This window comes from Anarhichas minor, unplaced genomic scaffold (genome assembly GCF_050575085.1).
Source record: "Anarhichas minor isolate MPS153535 unplaced genomic scaffold, ASM5057508v1 ptg000079l, whole genome shotgun sequence".
In the NCBI taxonomy this organism is placed as follows: domain Eukaryota; kingdom Metazoa; phylum Chordata; class Actinopteri; order Perciformes; family Anarhichadidae; genus Anarhichas; species Anarhichas minor.
In genome coordinates this window covers 530,636-550,200 of record NW_027466525.1, presented here as the reverse complement: position 1 = coordinate 550,200, position 19,565 = coordinate 530,636, and the positions used below count along the sequence as shown (strand labels likewise).

Here is a 19,565-nt window from a genome sequence, read left to right as displayed (position 1 = left end):
GTGTGTGTGTGCGTGCGTGTGTCTTTGTGTGTGCGTGCGTGCGTGTGTCTTTGTGTGTGTGTGCGTGTGTGTGTCTTTGTGTGTGTGTGTGTGTGCGTGCATGTGTCTTTGTGTGTGTGTGTGTGTGTGCGTGCGTGTGTCTTTGTGTGCGTGCGTGTGTCTTTGTGTGCGTGCGTGTGTCTTTGTGTGTGTGCGTGTGTCTTTATGTGTGTGTGTGTGTGTGTGTGTGTGTGTGTGTGTGTGTGTGTGTGTGTGTGTGTGTGTGTGTGTGTGTGTGTGTGTGTGTGTGTGTGAGCCGTGACCTCTCGCCCCACAGAGGTTAGTGTGTTACTCGAGGCCCCGCCCACATTCCTCTCCACATGTTTCCGTCCTGACCGGCTGACGTGTGATCATCACCACAGCTGGAAGGAGACACTGACGACAACGTCATAAGAATACAAACATTCATACGAAATATAAAACTAAAATACTAATTAGAGAAAGTTCAGAGCAAAACAAACAGAGAAACTGTCACTAAGTACTGCACTTGTGTACAATTTTAAAGTACTTGTTCTTTATTTGAGTATTTTCTGCTACTTTATTCGATAACTTAAAATAATTAGTAAACTCAGATTATTAATATAAAATAGAATCAACTAATAAATGATTATATAATAAACTACCAGCAGTTTATAAAGTAGCTCAAATGAGCTCCAGCTTCACATCAATGCATCTCAATAATTAGAATCTAAAATATAATATACTATATATAATATATATATATATATATATAAAAACAGCGGAAACAATATCTACATCATGTACAATATTACTTTTTAGTAGTTTTGCTCTTAATATCCTGCACAGTATTACTTTAGTTTACTGAATGTATTGTACTTGTATTGCTGCTCTATTTTGCCCTGGTGTTAGTATTACTTCTTATACAATTTATATTGTTTAGAAATGTTCATATCTTTACTTCTTTTATTGCTTTTTCTTCCTCTGTTGTAATCTTGTAAAAATAATTCTTTGGGATCAATGTTCTTTCTTTTCTTATCTTATTCTGAAATGAGCCATTTTACATTGTAAGTACTTTTACTTTTGGAATACTTTTAAGTATATTTCGATGAAACACTACTTTTGTACTCGAGTAATGCAGGACTTTAACTTGTAACAGTATTTGTACACTGTGGTACTACTGTTTTTTTAAGTAAAAACACTCCAGGTAAGCGTGTCTCTAACACTCCAACAGCACGAGTACCTGATGCTGAGAACAAACTGAATATTTCGTTACTCAACAAGAGTTCGGTGGCAACAACACGAGGTCGTTGACCCCCGCTGTGCTCACACAGGACAGTATTGTGCAACACACACACACAGACGCACACACACACACTCACACAGTAAACATTAGCCAGATTATGTAAAGACGCAGCAGAAGGAAGGCGACTGCATTGTTGTGACGGTGATCACTTATTATGTCGGCAAACAGGACGTTTTGTCCGTGAGGCGCACACACCCTGAACACCTTGTGTGCGTTATTAGTGCTGCTGAAGTAACAACTAATGACGACAATATGAGTCACACATGGGAGGGTTGTGAGACAAGACAAGACGGACAAAAGGCCTCACCTGCGTAGAGACAAAACACAGACTTTATGGTTGTTAAGATGCTTTATGTGGTTGTTTTGAGCCTCTTTGTAGTCTCCTTGTATCTCTTTGTAGTCTTCTTGTGTTCCTTTGTAGTCTTCTTGTGTTCCTTTGTAGTCTTCTTGTGTTCCTTTGTAGTCTCCTTGTATCTCTTTGTAGTCTCCTTGTATCTCTTTGTAGTCTTCTTGTGTCTCTTTGTAGTCTCCTTGTATCTCTTTGTAGTCTCCTTGTATCTCTTTGTAGTCTTCTTGTATCTCTTTGTAGTCTCCTTGTATCTCTTTGTAGTCTTCTTGTGTCTCTTTGTAGTCTCCTTGTATCTCTTTGTAGTCTCCTTGTATCTCTTTGTAGTCTTCTTGTGTCTCTTTGTAGTCTCCTTGTATCTCTTTGTAGTCTCCTTGTGTCTCTTTGTAGTCTCCTTGTATCTCTTTGGAGTCTCCTTGTATCTCTTTGTAGTCTCTTTGTATCTCTTTGTAGTCTTCTTGTATCTCTTTGTAGTCTCCTTGTATCTCTTTGTAGTCTTCTTGTGTCTCTTTGTAGTCTCCTTGTATCTCTTTGTAGTCTCCTTGTATCTCTTTGTAGTCTCCTTGTATCTCTTTGTAGTCTTCTTGTGTCTCTTTGTAGTCTCTTTGTAGTCTCCTTGTATCTCTTTGTAGTCTCTTTGTAGTCTTCTTGTGTCTCTTTGTAGTCTTCTTGTGTCTCTTTGTAGTCTTTGTCTCTCTGTAGTTGGTTGTTGTCGTTTTGTGGTTGTTTGTATTTTGTTGTGGTCATTTTGAGTCTTTGTATGGTCTTTTTTTGTCTCTGTAGTCATTTTGAGTCTCTGTGACTCTTTGAGTGACGTTTTGTAGATGAAGGCCATGGTGACCTGACACTTTGAACCCTTGGGCCTGTCTCCAGTACGTTAAGTGCTCCATCTTTGGACTCCCGTTAGTCACAATTTATACAAAACTAGCAGAACAGGCCGGGTGCCTCATCTCCCAATATGAACAATAGTGGGAGATAACTTGTGTGTCCGCCCCGTGATTTGGATCCACACTTTGGACATGAGACTCAAACATTGAACATATCTGAGCTGTGTGTTAAATATCTGATTTATTTGGAAAACAGAAAACTGCATTCATTTCTATTTGTTTACCCGTTGGTTCCTACTAAAGACGTACATCTTTATAAACACAATAAGTTTATTTAAGCAGTTTCTATCAAACAAACAGGAGCACATAGAGCATTAGCTGGGGACTATTTTCAGCGGCGGATGAATCCACGTTTGGTGCTCTAGTGAGTCTTTTGTTTTGAGTCCAAATAAAGTCCAGTGTGTGTTTTCATGGTGATGAAGGAACAACAGTGAGGCTCAATGGTATGTTTTTAATGGAGATCAATGGCTCAAAGGAAGAACCGATATCAGCCTCTGATACATACATATAGAATATTATCAGACTAGTACTCTAAATAAAATACATTGTAGTGGTTAAACATTGAACGTAAAAGCAGACTGAGAAGCAGAGACATTGTTCAGGACTTTGTTATCGGTGTTGTGATGTCACAGGTGTGACCTTGTTGTGTGGGAATGGAAAGATCTAGAGCGACATGTTGTCCCAGAGTCCTGCTCCTCTGTGTGTTTTTCCCACATGGAATTTATTTTCTTCCGTTTTGTCCGCTGTAATGATTCACACAACGAGCAAACAATAAAAGATTTCAGTGTTTATGTATTTTATGTATTTTAGGTCATATAAAAGCTGGAATTTTGTATTCAAAACGAGTCAGTTAATTTCTTTTTGCAGCATCTGAAATATTAATATTAACATTAAAAGTGTTTAAATTACACATTTAGTAAGAATACAATAATAAAAAAGTACATTAGAAATACAAGAAATAAGGAGAAGATGAAGTTCTTGACTTTCCTGAGAACCAAAAGGACGTTTATTGTATATTTAAATTCACAAATGATTTAGAAATAGTTTATTCCTGTTTGGCTCATTTAAATTAAATATATTTTAATACTTATAATTAGGATAGTTATACTTCTAGTTCACTACCTCGCAGAGGTAAATACTATACTTTTTATTGTACTACATCTCAGAGGTAAACATTGTACTTTTTACTGTACTACTACGTCTCAGAGGTACATATTGTACTTTTTACTGTAGCCTACTACTACGTCTCAGAGGTACATATTGTACTTTTTACTGTAGCCTACTACTACGTCTCAGAGGTACATATTGTAGTTTTTACTGTACTACTACGTCTCAGAGGTACATAATGAATGCAGTAGTTATACTTCCTCCACTACTGTGTTTCTCACCATGCATAGTCAGTAATTACATAACTGTGTTTAACTGATGTCCTGCAGAGTTGAATGCAGTGAAGTCAGCCTGACTCTGGTCAGAGGGTTTTAACAGCTTCTTTTATTCTGATTCATGGCTCCATAATGTAAGCTTCATAACAGCGGGTCCTCTTTCGTGTTGACATTATTCGGGTGTGTCGGTACTTAGAAAACAGGAAACCGTGCAGCCGGACCCGGATGTTGTGCTTGTGTAACGTATGGAGGAGAAACCCAGTTGGAGTGCAGTTACTTCCTCCTCCCGAACAACCAGCAGCGCTCTGCCCAGTCATGCCCTTTTCAGGAAAAACTAGGAGGGGGGAGGGGTTAGGAGGAGCAGGTCACGTGTGTTGGTGACAGGCCGTAACGCCGCCTGTGATTGGTCGAGCCGCTCCGGGGCCCGTCTCCTCCGATAGGCCTGCTCCGGGGGTGACGTCACGTCGATCAGCTGTTGGAGCTCCACAACAACAACAAAAGAAGGAAGGCGCAGTCGGGGAGGAGGAAACGGGACTGAAGGAAACAAGAAAGAGAGGAAAGAAAACCGAGCCCAGCTCCCGATGGACAGTCCTTAAATCAACGGTTATTTATATATATATATATATATATATATATATATTCTATTTCTTCTGCGAAGAAACCTGGAGTTTTTCTATTTTTCGAAAAGTAACGCGTCTACCTCAGTTTTTAAGGATTTATTTTTGTAATCCTCGGTTTACATCCTCTCTCTCTCTGCCGCAGGTGAGCTCTTTGTTTTCCTCTCGGTGGCCGTTAACGGCTCCGGTGCCTCTTAAACCGGAGGCTAATGATCTTTATCAACCACATTACGATAGAGACACTTTCTACTAAAAGAAACAGACATTTATTAAAACGCTACGATGCGTTTTTGAACGTTTACGACGCATTTTTAATTCCGCTTACTCTGCAGCGCGAGCTGTGACGTTAGCCGCGCTCGCGCTGCAGAACGTGGTGTTTTTCCTCGAGTAAAACGATGTGAAGTTGTTTTGTGTGTTTTTTAAAGTATGTTCTTGATACGTTTGTGTATGTTGTAGTTTAACACGCAGGCTTCTGTTGGTGTAGAGTTTCAGGCTCCTCCCCCTTCTCTCTTGTGTAACAACAGACCGTCTGCAGCCTGCTGCCCCACATTCTCATCCTCCTGCTCGGCTCACACAACAGTCAGCCGATGAGTTTATTTCTCCCTCGACGTGATTGCTAACCGATAACCATTTAAACAATTAGTCATTTATTAAGTAAACACGTCAAACACGCGCTGGTTTCAGCTTCTTTAAAGTGACGATCGGCTGCTCTTCTCACGTCGCTTTTCAAATGCAAAAGTTTTGGACTGTTCGCGCAAAATAAGACATTTGCAGAAAAACTTGGACTCCAGGATTATTTTCTGTTTATAAAGCAAAACAAATAGATTAAACAAGAGATAATAAGAAAGTAAAGTATTCATATGAGAATAAACGTTAGTGGCAGACCTCTTTCTGCAGAATATTCAACATGTAGTCACTTTATTTTCACACATTCGGTGAATTTACTGCTTATCTTTGTTTTATATCATTGTAAATTCATTATTTGTGAGAATTAACGGTTTAGAATCTCACAAATAACGTTTAAAGACATTATAGTGTGTTATGGTAGCGTGATACAGGATTTCTTAATGTATTCCTGACATTTTATGAACTTTATTTAAATAGCTAATCTTTACTGTTGCGGCCTAAATAACCCGTAAAGTCCCAAAACATGACCACAGCCTATTAAAATAAGAATTAACTCATCTATCTCTGTTTCTGCCTCATCAAACAGCCATAAAACCTCTTGTTTGCCCACTAAACTGTGTTTTTATCCTGCAGCCTACATACTGTATTTACATCAGGTTTTATTCAGCGTCTATGTTTTCACTTGAATAAATAATGATGTAATAGAAGCATTTATTGCGATGTCGTTCAGCAGAAAGCCACAGCTATGACTCAGTGACCCCATTGACTGACATTAATCTCCTGTAAAAACACAGCAGAGGAGCTTTCCTTTGTGCTCGGAGATTATAACGACGGTCTGAGTTCATATTTAGGTTATTTAACCCGATAGCGAGGAGGAGGTGCAGCACATTATGTGATCCTTCACTTAAAACCTTTTTTTCTGTCTCTCCGTGTTCACAGAGGCGGAGTTTCGCCTTTTGTTCTGCAGAAAAACAGGCTTCATGTTTTTTTTCTCTTCCTTTCACCGTGTAATGAATAATACAACTGAGAAATACGAGCTGGCACGCGAGTGTTTGAACGCATCACATCCATCAATACGCATTCTCTTCCGTATCCAGAGTGCGTTCAGGTGCTGTTGGGGGAAAAAACGGAATTTGTGATTCACTGAAATAATTCACGTAGAAGGCAGCTAATGAGGCGTTCATGCTAGTTTAAAAAACCTGTTCATGTCAGCCTCCTGGTGGTGAATACAAACCAAAGTGTCGCCCTAACAAGATGAAACACACAGTATTACATCGATTTACACACTTCTGATACATATTTAATAAAGGGCAACAATATAAATACACCGTTAAATGTTTTCTGATGTTGTTACATGTTTTTTTAACGTCTGTCTTATTTTAAACAAAGGTCTCAGGTCCTGTGAGTTAAAATACTTTTTGACACAATTTGTCCTTTTAAAGACAAACGCATACATATTATAAATATTATAAACAACAGAAAGACGAAAGAAATTCAAAAGTTCGGCAGTTTCAGATTAATGCACACAAGACAATAAAATGTAATCAAATAGATTTAAAGTCTATAATAACCGTAACAGCAGTAAAAGCAATCGTGAAATGAAAACTTGAATAGTAACAAAACAATAAAATTGTACATGATAAATACAATAAAATAAGTAAATGAAACGATAAAATAGATTTAAAAGATATGAAAACACTAATGGCAGTAAAAGTCTGAAATAAAAACTAGATTAATTAATAAAAACAGCGTAAATAACATAGTTTTTTTTAACTTAAGTACAATCAAATTTGTGATTTAAATAATGTAAAAAAATACATGACATCAAACGATCACAGTAGTTTTCCGCCCTGAGTCGTGTCTGTCTGCTTCCACCAATCAGAGCTCAGTATGTCGCCTCAGAGGCAAAACACAGGGCAGAGCCGTCCACAGGAGGACACCGGCCTCTTGGCTGTAGTCCAGAGACATTGTGCCAAAGGAAGCCTCCTCCCTCACTCCCTCCTCCCTTCATACAGCAGCTGCGACACTGATCACTTCTTATTCTGTCCACTAATACTTTCCTCTCCATGAAAGAGTGTTCTGAGAGCAGCAGACCGGCTGCAGCCAGCTGTGTGTCTCTTTATCTACTGTTGAATAAAACACTGCTCGCCTCCATCGGCTCAGCGACTGAAGAAACTGCAGCTGCTGCCTCAGAGATGCTGATGACTTTAGTGGCGCTTATAGCTTTCTTTTTTACATCTGCTATCATTCACAAGTAGACTGAGGTGCTTTTAATATAGCAGACGATGATTAAAAATACATATTTTTATGTTTTATGACGTTGTTAAAGGTTTGTTTACATCTTTCTTTTTGTAAAAAACGGTCTGAAACTGTCCGATTTCAGTTCTCATACATCATGGTCTGTATTACATATGAAATTGGGGTTTTAATGCTACAATATATATATTATAATGGCCCATAACTTACTGGATTAATACATAATAATATAAATGTTCCATTATTTCCTAACAAACATGACATCAACTTCCTTCTTCCAGGCTGTTCTCTTGAGGTCTAAATCTATCTTTTTTTAAATAGATCTTGACTAAAATGGCCGACATTCACTGAAAGAAAGGAACGTATCGATGAGCATTAAAGCAGGACTAAGTGTTCACGGTATTTACAGTTTATCTCCGTGAGGGTGGGTATCTTAATAATTACTTGGCCGGCTGCTGACATTCTCGTCTTTCCAAACCACCGTCTGACCCATATACTAATTTATAACCCCTCGTACACTTCAAGACTCCTCCCCCTAAATATCACTGTGAACATTTTAACACTGTGTGTCGGTTACAGACTGACTCGGTTACAGACTCGGTTACAGACCTGCTGGTGAACAAAGTGGAGCATTTAGCAGCTAAAGAGACAGATTTGTGGTGGAGGACACCAAAGACGGAGCTAAAAGAGAGAATATTGGACACAAACATCTGTAGCTGCTGGATGTTACAGACATCATACGGTGGTGATATGTGAGATGTTGTGCTGCCGCCAAGTGGTTAAATAGTTAATACAACTTGAAGTCACAAAAAGTGTTTTTGAATACTAACAGGAAGTTAGCATCACTGGTTCCCCTCTTAAAATAAAAACTGTTTATTGCCAAATACGTTTGCACATACAAGGGATTTGTTTTTGGTAATTGGTGCGTGATGAAAAAAAAGGATAAAAAATGTGAAATTTCACCAGAGGGGCGTTTACTGACCTTTACTGATCAGACAACTAATCGTTTGTGTTGAAACACAGACTTTATATTTCATTCCTCTCACCAGAAATGCATTCAAGAAACTTTAACTTAAAGACGAGGAGACAGGAAGTGTAAAGATGCTGACTCATTATTGGGTTTTAGGACTCATTCCTGCACACTTGGATTGTTCCAGACAAACCAAATCGCCCAAGATGTTTGATGCATTCACAGACTATTTGAAAATTGTTCAGACTTAGTTGACCGAGCCAGCGAACGAGTGTGTATCTCTATTAATTTATTTTTAGGGTTTTAGGACCGAGTTCTGCAGCGCTCTATTCACTCAAGTCTCAAATTTGAGACATACGGCGTTGGAAAGACAAAAGTGTACCAAGTTTTATCCTCAAACTTGGAGTAATTCTCTCTCTTTTCTTTCCTCCTCTCAGGGCTCGTTTTGTACTTTTGCACTCTGCCCGACGTTGAGCGATGTCCAGCCACAGATGATCCATGACCACACTTCTGTTCACGCACTTTAGCACCTTTCCGGAGCCTTCCCCAAGCCGTGAACCCCGCAGCTGATGACCAAAGCGAGCGACGCCACGCCTCCCCGCCCCGAGCAACGCGCCTCCTCCCCCCCCAGCAGCCCCTCCTCCCTCGGCCTCGCGCCCCCGCAGGACGTCCCGAGATGTTCCAGAGGTTCACCAGCGCTCTGTTCGGGGACGACGCCGAGGAGCTGAGTCGACGCAGCGGGAACGGAGACGGCAAGGAGGAAGAGGATGAAGACTGGATCCTGGTCAACTACCTGGGTAAGAAATCAAAGCTTCATGTGTTAACGCTGCATTCTCTCTAGTGTCCACCAGGGGGCGACTCCTCTGGTTGTATAGAAGTCTATGAGAAAATGACTCTACTTCTCTCTTGATTTATTACCTCAGTAAACATTGTAAACATGAGTTTATGGTCTCAATCTCTAGTTTCAAGTCTTCTTCAATACAGCATGATGTTCATTTAGTAAATTATGGTCCATTTAGAGTCAAACAGACCATAAAGCAGGGGATGCTTTAGGGCGGGGCTACTGTCCGTGTTTTTGTCTTACAGCTTTAACTCTCTCATAGTTTGTTTCCTCTTCATGAAAAGTTAATTGTAACAATTTAGTCCTAAAAATGTCTTATTCAGCGTTCGGTTGTACTTAGCTCCACCCTCTTGTGTCACTTCTGGTTGCAAAAAAACCAGGATGGCGACGACCAAAACGTTGAACTAGAGTCTTCAAAACTTCAGTCCACAAACCGCCGCGTGACGTCACAACGACCATGTCCACTACTACTATTCAAACTATGTTTAAAACCAGTAAAATCAGCAGAAATTTGGTTTAAATGATGAGCTTTTATTTTACATTGAGATCGTATGAAGACCACAAGATCAGTCGAAAGCTCTGACGAAACAATCTTGACTCAACATCTGCTTATAGGTTTTTTTCCAAACTAACGAGGCAAAAAGAGAAAATAATCCAACATTCAGAATGACAGATACTGTTTTTAATGGCAGGTCGAAGTTTCCTGGCACACACACACACACACACACACACACACACACACACACACACACACACACACACTGTACACAGAAACATGACACACTGCAGAGACTCGGAGTGGAGCTCAGCTTTGGTTTGGCCCACTGTTCACCCTCCGCCGGTCTTGAACCTTCTTGACCCGTCTCCGATTCCACAGCCGTGTGAATACTTTAAAGGGGGGGGGGGGGGGGGGGGGCATGCAGACGCAGACTTGTTCCTGTCTGGGTGCCATCGTTCAGTTTATGGTCGACCTGTAAACACGCCAAACAAAAGCACGGAGAGAACCGGAGGAGGTAAAAATAGCAGCTGGTGGAGCTGTAGTCCAGAGACATGTACGGGCACGGATCAGCCGCCAGCATTCATCCTAAATAAAGTCACCTGGACCCATCGTAGAGTTCTGGACTGTTCAGCTGAGCTCGGCACAAAGATGAACCGGTGCTCAGATGGTTTCATGAAGATTTTATTAGAGTTAATAGATCTGAGAAAAACACTCAAATAAAACACAAGTTTCCAACAAAATTCATCCAAATGAAGAGCTGGTTAAAGTAAACGGACTGTTTTAAAGACGTTTAATGTTCTTACTGAAAAAGTGTGTGTGTGTGTGTGTGTGTGTGTGTGTGTGTGTGTGTGTGTGTGTGTGTGTGTGTGTGTGTGTGTGTGTGTGTGTGTGTGTGTGTGTGTGTGTGTGTGTGTGTGTGTGGTTTATAATCCGCACTGACCTCGTTAACCCGACACACAGAGCTCCTCTCCTGCTGGAGAAATGCTGGAAAATATCCAAACTGCTTGTTTGAAACAATAAATCCTTCTTCCTGTTACAGAAGCCTGAAGTCGTGTCTGTCAGACCTCCTATCTTCTCTTAATTTAAGAAATCCTAGCTATAACTCTAAATGCAATTCTTCAATCAAAGCTCGTCATGTCTGTATCTTTGTGTTATTATTTTTGTATTCTTATTATATTACCTTTAAAACAGACCTCAACCTCCGGTTCTTTAAAGTGAAGTCAAAGCTTCAAGTGTTAAAGCTGCATTCTCTCTAGTGTCCACCAGGGGGCGACTCCTCTGGTTGTATAGAAGTCTATGAGAAAATGACTCTACTTCTCTCTTGATTTATTACCTCAGTAAACATTGTAAACATGAGTTTATGGTCTCAATCTCTAGTTTCAAGTCTTCTTCAATACAGCATGATGTTCATTTAGTACATTATGGTCCATTTAGAGTCAAATAGACCATAAAGCAGGGGATGCTTTAGGGCGGGGCTACACGGTGATTGACAGGTCTCTACCAGAGACGTATACGGCGTCTCTACGTCACTCCTCCTCAGTCCAAATATGGTCACTGGTTGCAAAGAAAACCAAGATGGCAGCAACCAAACCCCAAACTTAAGGCTTCAAAACATCCGTCCACAAGAGATGACTACGTCCTCTTCTTATATTCAGTAGTAGCCTTTCAATCGTTATATTTCGGTGTTCACGTTATTAAAGCACTGCGGCTTGCATTCAGGACGGCTCTGTGCCGTCCTGTTATTCCAGAAGTTAGGACGGCTCTGCAGCACCTCCTCCGTGTCCTGCAGCCTCCTTTCCTCTGCAGGAGATCAGCTCGTCCTGCTGCTGCTGCAGAGGATAACGTGAGCAGATCTGCTGACTCAGCACTCAGGCCTGTTGTGTGTAAACAAGGATACCTCTGTGACCTCCGGGTCACGTGGGGGGGGGGGGGGGGGGGGCTGGATTTGGTTTACAGCATCAAAACATGTTGAATGCGTCCTGTAAACAGTGAAAACACACAGTTATTATTTGACAGGCTGCAGCAGAATCGGCCCTTAGACAGAAGTCCAAAGGGAGACGTCTGCTTGAGGCGACGCGTTATTTTGAGTTTCCAGTCGGCCAGCTGGAGGTCGAGTTTCCCTTCATAACTTCCTGCGTCTCTGTGACTCATTACAGGATGTGTTGGATCCAAAGAACAGCCTGACGGTCAGATTTTGAGTTTTTCCGGCACGGTTCCTCTTCTGCAGCTTATCGACGCATTTTAACATTTTATTACTGAAAACATGGAGGACATTCATCTTTACAGAATTTATTTATGAATTAAACAAGAATTTTGAACCTGGTTTTATCAAATGTTCAGATTTAAGTTCTGGAAATGTAGGAAAAGGAGCATGTATAGAATAGATATTCATTATTTGTATATAAACAAAATCATCTCAGAAAACTTGTAATATAAAAGATAACAGTCTTAATGTCAGTAATAAACTGGTGATATCTGTAGTGTCTCCTCTTAAATTCATTTTTCTTACTGGATTTTTACCAAAATCTCTCCTCATGTGGGCATTTAAAAGTGTAATAATAAACTTATTAATGGAGAAACTGACACACTGAGAGCGAGACAGGGTCAGGTGATGCTGAGTCGTCAGAAAATCCTTGTTTATGTCTGACAGCTGCTGCTCAGAGAGGCCACAGTGCCCCCTGCTGGTCCACTGGAGGTATTACTCTGCAGCGATGCGTCCACCAGTAAAACTACAGAGTGTTGTTAGTTGTAGTTTAGTTCCTGGTGCTCACAGGATTTTAAAACTACATCAGCCTCGCTTGTTTTGGAGTCAAAGAACAAATAAACCTTTTAAAATATTGGCACACAAAACTGAACCGCTGCACAAAAACACTTCCTGGTGGATCACATGACTAATTCCAGCTGTTTGTGTCTCTGCAGCTGAAGCCTGCTCCGGTCAGCGTGGTGACGGCCTCTCTGGATCCACAGCTGGTCCTGAGGAGGAGGAGGAGGAGGAGGAAGAGGAGGACCTGGTGATGATCCCCTCCCCCATGGCCAGCCCCCCGATCCGCTACGCCTCCTGCACCTCCCTCAACTCCACAGCTGACACCGACCCGGACGGCGGCGCAGAGGACGAAGAGGATGAGGAAGAGGAGAACGGGTTCCTCCGTCTGGACACCTCCTCCCTGGAGGAGAGCTGGTTCGTCACGCCGCCACCGTGCTTCACGGGCCGCGGCCTCCAGCCCATCCTCCTGGAGGCCAGCCCTCTGGAGAACCTGCTGATCGAGCACCCCAGCATGTCGGTCTACGCCCACCGCAGCCCCCCCAGGATGAGCCTGGACCCCCTGCCGCGCTCCCTCGACCTGGAGCTCGGCTTGTTGCCTGAAAACGTGCCCGCCGCCAAGACGCCCTCCGCCGGGAAAGAGAAGGGAAGACGCACGCTGGACGGCCCTCGACACAGGTAACGTCCTGATGAACCTCTGTACTTTAAGGCTACTGTGAGGAACTTTCAACTGGTCCTGAACCAGTCTCAGTGTAGTCCTGATCCTCTATATCAACCAGTCTCAGTGTAGTCCTGATCCTCTATATCAACCAGTCTCAGTGTAGTCCTGATCCTCTATATCAACCAGTCTCAGTGTAGTCCTGATCCTCTATATCAACCAGTCTCAGTGTAGTCCTGATCCTCTATATCAACCAGTCTCAGTGTAGTCCTGATCCTCTATATCAACCAGTCTCAGTGTAGTCCTGATCCTCTATATCAACCAGTCTCAGTGTAGTCCTGATCCTCTATATCAACCAGTCTCAGTGTAGTCCTGATCCTCTATATCAACCAGTCTCAGTGTAGTCCTGATCCTCTATCAGTCCTCCATCAGTAAAGAGACCATCAGAGAGAAGATGGTCTGTTTCTATAGAGTTATTCTTAATGCTCGTCATCGGAGCCAGAAACTCCTTCAGCTCAGACTCCAGCAGAGACCGGTCCACAGCAGCAGCAGTGTCTCCTCCTCCTCCTCCTCCTCCTCCTCCTCCTCCTCCTCCTCCAGGAGCAGAGCTTCTCCTCTCTGCTGGAGACCCAGGATGTATTGCTGGACCCGCTGGAGGGAAGGGAGGCACGGGAGAACCAGGACTGGGAGGGGCAGACTGTCAGACCCTGCTGCAGTAGAATGAGAGGTTTTCTAAAGAGTCTGGTGCTCACAGACACTACCACTTTAGTCCACAGGGGGCGCCAGAGTCAAGAGACAATAAAAGTTCCTCATAGCAGCTTTAATATTTGGCTAATCAGCATTAAATGTTAATAATGAAGTACTTGAATACATTCACTCGGCTCCATCTAACACCGCTCTCCTTCTGTCTCTGCCCCCCCACCCCCCCCGCAGGCCGGAGGTGGCGGTGGTCCCGCGGCGCTCCAGCCTCCACTCGGCGTGCTACGCCGCGGCGCTCTCCGCCCGCGCCGGCCTCCTGCAGCAGCGGGACGGCAACGCCGGCCAGCGCAACCAACCGCTGACCCGCAACGCGCTGCGACGCCTCAACCTGCTGCGGCCCCCGAAGACCAGCACCTCGCACCTCCACCAGCCGAGCCAGAGACACCTCAACTTCTGACGGGCGTCCTCATCTTCATCATCATCTTCATCAGCCTCCGTCCTTCAAGCAGGATGGGAAACTAACACCTGCCACCTCTGATTCCTTCCTTTTTATTAATATCAAGAACTCAACACCAGCAATGTGTCATCAGCCATCAGTCACACCCCCGATCTCAAATCTGATTGGACGGTGAAATAGGGACCGTGGCTTTTGTTTTTGTTCTTATCAGCTCATGTGGCCAGTGGGTGAGACGTTTCTCCTCCTCCTCCTCTTCATCATCCATCCTCCTTCATCTTGATGTTGAGGAGAAGATAACGGTCATTGTGTGCCCCCCATCCCTTCTCCTCCTCTCCTCCTCTCCTCCTCCTCTCTCTTCCTCTTCACGGACAACTTAATGAGTAGAATCAATGCTGTAGGTCACTTTACTCAGCGGCAGGTTCAGCGAGCGTGGCAGGACGCTCAGGTGATGTCATGGTGATGTCACGCTGATGTCACGGTGACACATTTTTAGGAGACATTTTCCAGAATCTGTTGAAATCACGTGAACGGTGCAGCGGCACAATGTTGCCGTTTAATCAGTGCAGTGGAAGTTGCCCAAAAAATAAAGAGTTGCCGGTAGTGACGTTGTGCTCGTCGGCCTGCGGCAGGAAACCTGTGACACAATGAGTCAGAACTTTAAAGTTATGTTGCTTTGTTCAATTTTTTTTCTATAAGACGGCGAGTTCCTACGTTTCCCAGAATGCCACGGGAGAAAAGGTAAATTAAAGGGACGATGTCATAGTCAATGTACGACTTTTAATTATAACAGAAAATCTGTTTGAGAGTTTGAAAGACGTCGCTCTTTACCCGGCAGGGAGTCTGATGAAAACATTCTGTCCCGTTGCATTATGGGAAATGTAGGCTCCAGTGCTTCTGGAGTTTCACACCCATAGATTATCACGGCCTCTGATGCTTCGATGTCGGCCGTTCTTTTATCAAACCTGCTGTTTTGAGGGGATTTTTCAGCCTTTGAAGTTCATAAATTCAGTGATCTTGTCTCAGCGTCACGTTTTCAGCGTCTCTGCTCGTGCGGATGAACCTGCCTCTGACTTTGTAATTCAGTACTTTTCACAATATTTTTTTGAAAATAAAAAAAAATCTAAAAATACTGGGTTAAATATCACTAAACGCCTTGTTTTAACGGTAGCTTTGAGATGAATAGAAATGTACAAAAAAAATGTATTTAAAAAACGAAACAAAAAAAAAACTTCCAAAATATTTTTTTGAAAAGAAAAAAAGAAATTACATATCAGTATGAAGTCGGTATATATGCGTCTGTTTCTTGCTTCGGTATGTTTGATCTTGTTAGTGTGCGATCTGTTGCATGGTTGTAGAGTTGTGTTCGTGTGACGATGGTGGGAGGAAAACAGAAAATGTAAAAAGAGTTTGTGTTGTTTTTTGTTTCTTAAATGAATCTGCAGTCTACTTCTCAGGGTCACAACCAATCACCTTCACTCTCTTGGAAAATGCAGATTTACTTGACGGCTGACGATTCTTGTTTGTTCGGACTTTTCTCTTCTCCCGCTCCGTCCCAGCGAGCGTTCCCTCGTTTAACTCAACAAAAAGAAACGTGTTTGTGAGAAATACATTTGAGCTTTTTGTGTATTTTGTGAAAGAATTCACTTTCAGTCGACTGTTGGAGATGAAATCCATCGAGATGTTTGTATTTTACTTTGTTTTTGAAATGTACTTTAATGCTTTTTAACTCTATTTTTCCATGTTAACTTAGTTACATTTTGCTAAAAAAAAATATTTAAACCAAAAAAGTAGCTTTTAATCTTTTCACTAGTTTATAATACTGATTTATGTATTTTTGGTTGTTTAACTTTTACGTGTTTAGTCGGTTGTTGGCCTCGTTGCTCTGAAATATAGAATCATGTTTCATGTTGGGAAAGTAGAGCCGGGGCCGAATCACCACCGCAGCAGAGAATAAACAATAGAATAATAAACAACAGACAGAATGTTGGGAATGACAGAAATAAAAGCAGATACGTCGAGTCAAAAGTACGAGATGAAAAGTCAAAATGATGACTTTAAAAAGTCTAAATGTTGAGATACTAAATCATCATTATGAATTATCATTATTATCATTTATCTCATCGTTGTGTCGTCTCATTCAATTTGACTTTGTAACTCACGATTGAAATATGAATCACTGCACCACATTTTGAGTAAAAAGTTTTTTTTTACTTTTCCATCTCATAATTACGATTACTTTGACTATTTCTTCTTCTTATTCCTGACTTTTCATCATTTCATTTCATTTTCTTGGCAGAAATTGACCTCCGTACATCATTTTGTAATAACTTTGTTATTTTGTAACAACTGTTATTTTCTGAAGATGTGCGACACATCTGCTTCATAATGTTATTGAATCATTTTAAAACGGGTGTAAGTTTTTGACTTTCTCAAGTTTTGAACTCATTGGAGCAACATTAAACTCATCAGCAGTACATGTTGTAGATGTTTTAAAGTGTTCTGCAGTAGAAACACAAACAGGAAAGATTTAATAGTCACGTCAGCGTTAATATTAAAACCGTTTGTTAAGCTGTAAATAATAATGTTTTTAAACTTTTCTCTTATTTCTCGAATGTCTTTCTCTCTGCTGTCGAGCTTTGCAATCACGGACAATGTGTTTATTTTAAAAAGACAAGAAGGGATCAGACGTGATGATCCGTCTCCTCCTTTATTTCTTGGGTTCATCTCTCCATCATCAAACTAACAGGGATTTGTAATGTTTGTTTTTTGTTCAATGCCTTGAAATGTGTGGATCTCGTGCCTTCCAGGTTGAAATGTAAAGACAATGCATCAATGAAGAACTTGAACTCCTTTATCTCGCGTTTTGTTTGTCCTGAGTGGACGGACATCAGAAACCAGCTATGCACCACTCGGAGCCGCCCGCCAACCGTCTTTACTTTATTTTATACAATGACTCAACAAAAGAAACCAGACAGAATGATGTAGCAAAACCTCTTTTCTCCTCGTTTGTTTTAAGAAATTTTGTGGCATTTTATTTTGTATTATTTTTCACCAAGTGTTAGATGCTTTTATTTTGTTGTTGTTGTATTGTACTGGAATAATACAGCACTTTGCCAAAAAAAAGATGTAGGAATTATAGGATTAACTCTTTATTTATCAACATAACTGGTCTCCATCTTTGTAGTTTTTGGATGTACGGAAGATCACTTCACTCTGTTCTGATGTAAGAGTAATTATAAGTGAGGTCATCTGTTTTAGACTGTTATAGTTAATACATGTGATCTCTCATTAGCTTATAATAATAATAATAATAATAAATGTTTTCATACACAGCTCGTCTCTGTCTGTTTGTTCAAAGACATTTTAACTCATTTTAAAGGCTACTTACAGTGGCGGTCAATAGAGGGCGCTAGGGCGCCGCCCCCCCCCTTGAGCCACAACAAATAAAATAAATAATAATAATAAACTATACAAATTGTAAATATTTGTGTTTTTGAAATATGGAATCACCCAGTAATATGTGTAAAATATGATATCTGCGGTAAATATATGCTTTTCCTGCACGTCCTCTCCGCCTGTCTGCACGTCTCAGCAGCTCTGGGGCGCTGGAGAAACTGCCCAAAAGAGGCGGGTCTTATGAAGCAGTTTAGCCAATTGCTGATTAAAGATATAAATGTGTGACATACAATTTAGCCAATCAGCGTCCTCCAATAGATTCAGCTTGGGGCAGAATCTAATCGATTGCCCCAAGCTGCGCGTTCCCGTCCGGACGAGTCTCTACAGGCGAGCGCGAGGGCTAGCGCGAGCACTGCTCCTCCAAGGGTACATCTCAAGTCTCTTAATTGCATCCCCGGCCCAATCCCAATGTCCCCCCTAAACCCTCAAACCCTGAACCCTCAGGGACTCACTGACGTCACCTGGTGAGTGGGTGAGTGTGAGAGACTGTGAGGGCTTGAGATGGTGAATGGGACAGCACTTTGCTGCAACATATCACGTTACCATGAAAACAACAATAAATATGATGTATAACTGTGTGTATTTATTGTATACTTTGTTCTCCCTGATATTAAAGTCTTCAGGCTCTTTCCTCACTAGATGAGGTAACTTCATATCATCTATTTACTCGTTTTGTCAAAACAGCTTCAATGACAAAATCAAATATTTGATGAATAAATAAATAAATATCTTCAGATTTCATGTTTATTTGTTGTTCCATCTTTAACCCTTAATGTTTCTGAGTACATTTATTATGACAGGCTGAACACACGTGAGCCGTCCTCTTTGTTTACCTTTCTTTTTACGTCTCCATGCGTCCACTGGTTACCCGTGTTTAACGTCACATTGCAATGATTTGTGGGTAATTCCCTTAGGCTAAGTCAGCATACCATGCTGACTTACAGAAAGGGTTCATAAAGGGCTCAAAATGTCTGCCAGAGCCTCAAACACTCGATGATGTGACAGTGGGACAGCCCTGAACCCTCACGGACTTCGCGGGAGCGCGCCTCAAAGTCCGTGAGTCCGTGAGGGGGGCCATTGGGATTTGGCCCCCGTTTCCCTCACTTGGGTCCTTTCCTTGTGTCTTAGTCCCTCCCACCAGGGATGCATGGAGGAAACCATGCGAGGAGAGAGGAAACGAGGAAAAAAACACACAAAATGACTTAGTTTTTAAGTCATCATATTAAATATTTAGTGTCACCTTTCTCACTATTCAAATACTTCAATTCTAATCCAACACTAGACTGTACATCCAACACAAAGAACACAGTATCATGTCTTTATACCACCGTACAGTCGTATTCAATATTATGTACTGAGATCTTTCTCTTTAGCAAAAGTCCTGCATTTAAAATGTAATTAAAGAAAACTTAAGAATGCCTATGTCACATACATGTATTGTACATGTACAATACATGTATGTGTACATGTATCTGAATAAAAAGTAGTAGAGTACTAGACATTGTTGGATTATTATTTCTGATGCATCAACAGCATTTTAATATCGTAGCTGGTTGAGGCCGATCATTAGTTTATAAGTTGCTCATCTGCTTCATTATCTGAAAATGAAGCAGTAAATGTACTCTACTGTTCAGAAGCTCCACACAGTCACTATACTTCATATTTCTTTATGGTCTTTCATGCTTTCAGGTTGTAGAAACAGAATTATATTTAGTATGATGGGTATGAACACAGACACAGTCGTTGGTTTAACAAACTGGAAGTCATTAAAATGCGTGCATATTTAAATAGGAACAGGTTGGACCA

The 19,565-nt window shown here is 41.5% G+C and overlaps 1 protein-coding gene across 1 annotated transcript; it reads left to right on the top strand.

The window, feature by feature from the left end:
* Nucleotides 1-4,398: 4,398 nt before the first annotated feature.
* On the top strand, nt 4,399-17,635 carry tp53inp1 (tumor protein p53 inducible nuclear protein 1). Its single transcript, XM_076081294.1, is given in 5 exon segments — nt 4,399-4,680; nt 8,826-9,026; nt 9,029-9,185; nt 12,648-13,167; nt 14,081-17,635. Coding segments are annotated over 4 exon segments (969 nt in total). The 5' UTR covers nt 4,399-4,680; nt 8,826-8,957; the 3' UTR covers nt 14,304-17,635.
* The last annotated feature ends 1,930 nt before the right edge of the window (nt 17,636-19,565 follow it).